Below are 8232 nucleotides of genomic sequence, written 5' to 3'. Positions count from 1 at the left end.
TGAATTATTTCTAAACTTTAAACACTGTTGCATAAGTAAGAAAGATTGTATCATTTAAAACAGGTGGTATCGAAAAAAATATCAAAGTATCGACAGTTTTGGCAACTTTAGTTCTATTGCAGACTCTTGGGATGCAAAATGTAACTAAAAACAGAACGTATCCAATTCAGAATTCATAGTGCATTTTTATAAAAAAATAAGGTTTGTCAGTTTGAAGATTAAATATTGTCAGTTTTTTTAATTGGATATGTCAAAAAGGAGTAGTACATTCTGGTTTTATTTATGTTTTAGACAACATCCCAATTTTTTGGGACTCAGGGTTTTATTTAGAAACTTGTATTTTGGGCAAAAACATGACAAGTTTTCTTTATTTTTGAGTGACTAGATAGTGATATGTTGACTTGTATGAAATCATGGGTTTGCTCACACTGGCTGATACTTTACTTTGGATCCAGGGCTCTTTACACACTGTTTAGTTGCAGATTTGTTCAGGAATAATGAAGCAACTGAGACTTTCACTTGTCATTCAGCGACAAAAAACATAGGAAAAAAACATTTTCTGTCTGTTTGAGAGGGCTAAAGGCAGAGCTGTCACTGCTAAATGACAGGAAACATGTTGAGAACTGTGGAGACATTCTTCAGGACATCAGATGTCATTAGGAACTTTTGAAATAAAAATGTAACCATTCATGATCAGTTGAGTATGAGAAACTTTTTCCAGCACTTTTAACCAAATACATTTCATTTTGAGTGCTCTAAATTTTCTTTGGTTTTGTGTTTCACAAGCACACAAATAGTGGAGCGGCCCACGAACAGATGGCGTCATACGATCCGTACAGACACAAAATCAAAACACGACTGAAACGTTCCGCACCTTCTCAAAGTGGAGGTGGGCGCTGAGTGACACAACAGCTGCTGAGTGTTGCATGCTACAACAAGTCAGAGAGAGATGTTTAGATATTTAGGAAGACTGCACTGATAAGTCATATGTGTAGCAGAAATATTTGCACATCCAAATGTCTTTGCACGTCGCTGGATAACAGCATAAAAACAACAATTTAGAGTCCATTTTCATTATTTTTCCGCCATCCGACTCATCGATAAATGGACTAATCGCTGCTGCTCTAGAAGTTTTTAAACAGCAAGCAGAGATCCAACAGGAACTCCTGAATTAAAAACACTAGCTGTTATAATATGAGCTCCCTTTTTCTGTCTTTACTGTGTAATAAAACAGAAAATATTTTGCAGTATCGATAGTATTGCTCTCAATCAAAAATGCTCCATTGAAAGTCGAATAAATGTGATTAAAAATGTATAAATGCAAATCAAACATTAAAGTTTTCAGAGTCTGATTCAAATGCAAAACTTTTAGATTTGCAACTAAAAGTTTTTGATTCATATTAATACATTTTTTATCACAAATTTGCAATAAAACATTTTTTAATTGCAGCGGCCAACGTTTTTCGCTCAAATCTTTTGTTTTATTACATAGTAAAGACACAAAAGTAAGCCCGTATTACAATATTCTTAGTTGTCTTGTATTATAAACTCTCCATCTACTTCAGTTTTAGGAGGCTCAGATACTTAAACAGCCTGTAGAAAGTTTGCAGGTAAGTTGAAACAGTATAATGATATCCATATGCGTGAAAAGCATATAAACGGATGGATATATTCCTGTATATTACCCGTTACATGCCTCAGATGTAAGTTAAATCGCGTCCAGCCTGGTGTCGAGCCTGTATAGTGGAACTCCAGGTACCTGCTGGATGCTGCACAGCATCAGTTTAATGTAAAATACAAAGTATTAGTAGAAAGTACCCTGTATTCAGCTCAAAGCTGCTACCAAGCCTGCAGCTCTGTGTTTACAATGCGGCAACATCTGAAGGTTACCGTGACAACAGAACACATTAGTTCCAACAAAAATTGAACTTTCCCCATCAGATTTAACGTCACTGTGATATATTAACAGACAATCCAACTGCAAGTATGCGAGAAGTTGATCACAGTTTCTCATTTCTTGGCAACATTTATTCGATAGAGCATATTTAGAAGAAAAGTCTCAAAGCTGGTTATGTAGGAAAAAATGGCAGAATAAGTCATTTTTCCTGGTTATTTTTAATCAATGCTGGCTAGTTAACATTTGCTACCTGGCTGTGTTGATGTTGATTATAACTTCAGCCTTATTTTTTTAATAGTTTTCATAGTCGTTTCTGTCAGTTATGATGATTTTGCGCAACTTAACTGCTGACTTCCAAGATTTCAGAGCCGGAGTAAAGTGTTATTACTGATAGGAATGACGGCAATGACTATGAGAACCAAGTTGCAATAAGCTAGGATTATGCTTTAACTCCTCAGTCGATGCTTCATGAAAGAGATTATCCACAGCTGAGTAGAAAACAGAACTTTCCCAGATCGAAACCATCTGGGCCTTTCACCAAACCAGCGAAAATTTGCCCGTAATGCATCCAAACACTGTGAAGGTTAAAACTGTTTCCAGCATTTTGAACATTTCACATTTTCAGAGCAATATCTGCCCCGTCGAAACAAAAAAAAAAAAGGCAGAAAAGTGTCACTCCTGCACCGAAACTCACTCAGTTTCAAGCATTTTTACACTGCGAGCGAGCCGATACGAAGACTTCACCTCTTCTTTCTCCATTCTTGAAGTCTGAAAACTTCTCTTCAGACCTTCTGGATTTAGATAAATGAATGATTTCACCACTTAAAAAGTAACACACACACACTGTCTCCATCGGCCGATCGTACGTTTGCAGAGTTCAGGTCTTCCGTCCTCTGTGCGTTCACTTTTGAAGCCCCGTTTTCGGGACCTCCCCCAACCTGTAAATGCTGTACCCTTGTTGCCGGGTAGAGTTGCAGTACAAAACTTCCGTAGAGAGAGAGAGTAACAGGAAAAGCAAATATCTTGTTATTTATATTATATAATAAATAATACAACTTTGTTCATATATTTTGTATATGTAAAAAAAAAAAAGGTTCTGCCAAAAAAGGGTGACTGGCGAGCAAAACCACTGGATATAGAAGCAGCAGCAGAGCCGTTTATAAAAAGAAATTATATATATATTGCCTAATTTTGAGTATATGGAGCCTTCGAATACAATCCATCCACAACTCCTGAGTTTTAGAGCAGCCGGCCGATCAGCTCTGCAGTTTGATGAAGCTCCTGGTCGCGCTGCAAAAAAAAAAAAAAAAACTTCTGCAGCACAAGCAGGGGCGTGTTTCACCTGAGGGGGCAAGCTGGAGATCCAATAAGCTGCTATCGCTAACCATCTAGTTCATTCTCAGGTCTTTCACCCCCAAAAATATGCATACATCTGCAGAAAAAGGCCGAGAACGAGGCCTCAGATGGTGACGTGAAAGGAGTCCCAGCTGTCGTCTTTGCCGCCGAGGCTCCCGTTCTTGGCGGCGCCGTCCCCGACGTCTCCGTCCGGCTGCTCCCCGGTGGGCGTGGCGCCGGGCTCCGGGTAGTACTCGTCGTCCTCGTCGAAGTAGCCGTTCTCCATCATGCAGGAGGAGGCGGCGCTCAGGTCCTGGCAGCTGCCCTTGTACTCCTGGATGGACTCGTGCAGCGACCACAGCTGGCACAGCAGGGACATGTCCTGCTGACGCAAACCCACCTGGAGGAGAGACGGCAGCAGGGTCAGGATTAATACGCATTTATGGTGGAGTCATTTCATGATTTGTTTCAACAATTTTTTTATGACAATGATTTTTAACTGTGAATTAACAGGCACACAAACAATAATACAAAAAATATATATATACATATACATATATACATACACTACTGGTCAAAAGTTTTAGAACACACCAACTTTTCCAGAATTTAATTGAAAATTATGCAGTTTAATGTCTCAGTGTACTCTGAGATTAATGCACATTTGCAACATTTAAAATCCTTTATTGAGCATGATAGTGTTTTGAAAGTAAAAAAAAGATTCAAAATCACATTTTATGTTGGACTAAAGGACAAAAAAAAAGACACAAAATGACAAAAAAAAGACACAAAATGACAAAAAAGACACCAAAAGACACAAAATGACCAAAAAAAGACACAAAATGACAAAAAAAAGACACAAAATGACTTACAAAGACACGAAAAGAATTCAAAAATGGACAAAATAGCCCAAGACTCCATAGAGTTAAGTTGTTAACCCACTTCTTGTTCCCTGAAAAAGGCCTACTTGTATAATTCTGAAATGTACATTATTTTTCAGTTTTGGTTAAGCTTACCTTTTTTATTTACCTCTGGCAGTTCACCACTTACCTTTGTACCCTCCCTAGCTGTTCATTTGACTTGAACTGCTTGAATTTCAATAAAAAACTGGAAAAATTGGGGTGTTCTAAAACTTTTGACCGGTAGTGTACATATACATACTAACTTCAGCTACAAGGAAAAATGCGAAGCTGTGTAGTGTAGTTCTGACACAAACTGCAAAAATCAACTGTATGCACATGCATGCATGACCATAAAGTATCAAAAACACCCAAACTAAACATTAAATCTGCTTTTAAACAATGATTTTAAAAGTAAAAGTGATACAAGATCTTTCTTGAGATAATCATTATGTCATCATTTTGTCCGACCACCAGTCAAAACTTAATAAATCTGATATATTTATTTATTTTTTACTACGAAATGCAGCAAATCCTCAGACTTAAGAAGCTGGAACTAGCATGTCATTGTATCTTAATGGTTAAGTTATTAACAAAGGAATTACTGAATTACTTTTTTGTCAAAAAAGCAATAAAATCGATAATGTTTTCAGCTTTTCAGACACCTATTAGTCAAATTACATCAATAACACACCAACAGTGCTAAAACAAAGAGTCAATCCATTGATTATTTGATCAAGAGAAACATTATCTACAAAATGTTTACAATTGATAAATCATTTAAGTTATTTAACAAAGAAAAATGTCAAAAAAATTGACTGGTTGCAGCCTCTAAAACCTCAATATTGGTGCATGTGTGTATATTTTTGCAGTTTGATCTTTGGACTATTGCTCAGACAAAACAAGTGAAGCTTGATGGTTTGTGTTGACTTTATCATGTCTTGTATGAACTTTTCTTTCATCCAAAAATATAAAAACAGGATAAACAGGAGATGATAATAATCCTTAGTTGCACGCACCCCTAACTGACATTATGACATTATATATTCAGGGCTAAAAAAAGGCTTCTGACAGGGTTGAAAAGGGCATTTCTACTGCATACCACTCAGCTGACAGTGCAGTATGAACTGAGGGTCACTGCATTGTCTTGCACACAAACTACAGAGGCAGACATGAAAGTCAGACACAGTTAAAAACAGCTGAAAACGAGCGCTTTGCTCCATAAACCAGAGGAGCGGCCTGCAGATTCTAACATATTGGACCAAAACAAGTTATTAGACAATGAACTGCAAACTCATAGTAATACATTAACAGCAACAATAAAAGCAATAAGCCTGCAGTAATGAGGGAGCTGCTGCAGGGAGGGGGGGGGGGGGGGAGCATGTGAGGCAGAAATAGGATTTACTAAAGCCTGTAACAAAAATCCAAATGGCAAAGGGATAAAGTTTCTGCAACAGTTTAACCTCTTTCATCTAAATTACTAGCTATGAGAAACAGCCTGTTGTTATGTATTGACCAACAACCATTAAGAAGTCTGCCCTGACAATGAAATCTGGTCTGGTTCTGTTATGAAAAATCCCTGCCACAGGCAAGGGAGTGTGAAAGAGTGTGCCATAAGTCTTTCTCTGTTTACACCTCAATAAATGTGACATGTATTAGCTCACTGCAGGGTTTAATGCTTGCTCGTGTGCAATGAAAAAAATTATACAGAAGCTAAAAAGGTATTAAATTGAGCTTAGAATAAAAATCAGCACGAACCTAGTGGCTTAAATTGTCTCATCCAGTGCAAAGCTGTTCCTTATCCTGGTTTCTTTTGACTCTGGGGTTCTTAATGCCAGACTTCATTTGCAAAAAAACGCTTTTTATCTTGTCATGCTTACAAACGACTTTGTACACTGAGCAGCATATAGAAAGCCACACTTTAGGAATCAATAGGTCATTTCCATAAAATCGGCAGACATACTAATCACAAAACAGAGCTGATGACAATGCACAAAGAGGCTAGTCATTTTGGGCTTTTTTTTTAAGCATGAAATCTTAAAAGTGCAGTGTAAAAATGCACAAAATTACTTCTTGCAATTAATGTTGGTCTGCTATTCTTGCACTGAAAAAAAAATCACAGTAAGTGGTTATTTTTTGTTTGCTTCAAACCTTTTGTATTCCTATTTATACTGTTATACATGCATTTGAGCATGAAATATGTGAAGTTACTGCACTGTAAACATATTTAAAATTGCAGTTTCATCATATCTGGTTAAGTGCACGGTCCTATATGTGGCCCTGTGGTAGTGAACATGAAAAATTGTGGCCCCCTCCAGTATTTAAGTTGCCCATCCCTGCTCTAATATATAAGAGGGCTGCTGCTGGAAAAGCGAGATCCATACCAGAAAGTAGACATGTTCTTTATAAAATGTGGTTTATGTTAAATTGTATGCATGCCGAATTTACCAGGAGACTCTATTAGTTTGTAAAAGCCTTAAGTTGGGTGCTAAAAAGAGTGCAAGTTTGTGCAAAAGCCAGGAAACACCAAAGTACCCGAGTTTCTTTAGGGAATTTGGCTGTATGCGAATGCAGCACATAGGGATTAAACGGCGTGAACAAACCAGGGGTGAAAAACGGAGCACTTTCTGTTCGTCAAATAAAAATGAACACAGTGGTTGAATTGTTACCATTTCTTTCCGCAGGAGAGCCAGAGCAGCGTCGAGGTTGGCCGGCTTGTTGGCCAGCAGGTTGTCGGTGTTGTTCCTGCCCCGGCTCAGGTCGTCCTGGATCATGGTTTTCTTCACGTACATCCTCTCCATTTCTCTCCAGGAGCCGCCGCTCGAGTTCAGCAAGCCGCTCAGGCTCTTCGGCAGCGGGGGCAGACCCTCGATGCAGGCCATCCCCCCCAGCGAACCGTTCGTTGACTTACCATTCATTGTCCCGTGAGTTGCTGAGCGAACAAGTGCTGCGTTTCAACACCGAAGTTGACTGCTGAGTGATTAAATCCTGTAAACGCTGAGAATAAACAGCCGCCTCCCGCACCAAACAAACCGAGCAACAGCCGTGGTTTTCTCTGCCCAGGGCGGCCAGCGACGCCACGTCAAGCTACCCGGATTTAAGTTATTGGATTTCCGGTACGAGTATCAAAATAAAAGCACCGTTGATTTTTATTTTTTTAACTAAAAAGCAGTGGGTTCTGAAAGCATTTTTTAAATGTCTCAATACAAAGCTTCATTTTAATGCTGGGTTAGGTTTGAATAGACATATTGGTTTTCCAGTGTACCATATGACCACCTTACAAATTGACCTTCTCCATCCATTGATATATGGGTCATTTACGTGATCTAACCCAGTGTCAGTTGGTGTAACCAGTAATTTTCTTCCCATAAAAATCTGATTATATACAGGAAAATAATTGTGAACTAAAATGAGAAAAAAAAATACAATCCACGTCTACATTACAACACTGTGGTATATTACACATTTGACATAATTTGTCAAAAATTTAGAAAAAAATGGTTGTATTTAGAATATATTCTGCTCAATATTGACAAAAATGTGTAAATGTAGAAATGCTAAAAAAAAAAAAAAGTGATGTTTTTTAAAAATTATTTATGATTTATTAAGGACACACAATTATCCATAGTGCATAACTTAAACACACAATTTATGAAAAACAAGACAAAAAGTAAATACATATGACTATATATGCAAATTCATGTAAATAGGTAATGATGAATTAATTACTTAATATGGTACACATGTGTCTTTTATTTTAATCATGCAGTATTTTGATAACCATCCCACTCCAAAAAAATCTTAAAGTATTACTATTAAATAGCAGCAAGAATAACACTGACAATTAAAAACAAAACAAAAAAGATAAAATGATTTGGAGAAAATTCTGCAAAATTATATTTCGTTTTTTTGAGGGTCTCAATGTGGTGTTGACATTTTGTGGGTGCCAAATAAAATCAAAACAATACTAGCTATTTGGTTTCAACCAGGTCATTTTGTGAAAATATCTCCAGGCTGAAAACTACTACCAATGCTAAAATAAATTTTTCACAGACTATGGTGGTGTTAACCTTTTGATCACCAATACAAATCAAATTTAAG

The 8232-nt window shown here is 37.4% G+C and overlaps 1 protein-coding gene across 1 annotated transcript; it reads right to left on the bottom strand.

Moving 5' to 3' along the window:
• Positions 1-1937: 1937 nt before the first annotated feature.
• fam89a (family with sequence similarity 89 member A) lies at positions 1938-7175 on the bottom strand. The gene is made up of 2 exons (XM_059357226.1): positions 6801-7175; positions 1938-3632 (listed from the first exon to the last, which is right to left on the bottom strand). The coding sequence occupies exons 1-2, from the start codon at positions 7047-7049 to the stop codon at positions 3357-3359; spliced, it is 525 nt and encodes a 174-aa protein (XP_059213209.1). The 5' UTR covers positions 7050-7175; the 3' UTR covers positions 1938-3356.
• Positions 7176-8232: the final 1057 nt, after the last annotated feature.

This window comes from Centropristis striata, chromosome 18 (genome assembly GCF_030273125.1).
Source record: "Centropristis striata isolate RG_2023a ecotype Rhode Island chromosome 18, C.striata_1.0, whole genome shotgun sequence".
Taxonomy (NCBI): domain Eukaryota; kingdom Metazoa; phylum Chordata; class Actinopteri; order Perciformes; family Serranidae; genus Centropristis; species Centropristis striata.
This window is presented reverse-complemented; position numbering and strand designations above follow the sequence as displayed.

Excerpts from the sequence above, each read along its gene's own strand:
- fam89a (XM_059357226.1), bottom strand. The coding sequence starts at position 7,049 with ATGAATGGTAAGTCAACGAACGGTTCGCTGGGGGGGATGGCCTGCATC. Across the intron at positions 3,633-6,800 it reads CTCTCCTGCGGAAAGAAATG|GTGGGTTTGCGTCAGCAGGA; the intron begins GTAACAATTCAA and ends TCTCTCCTCCAG.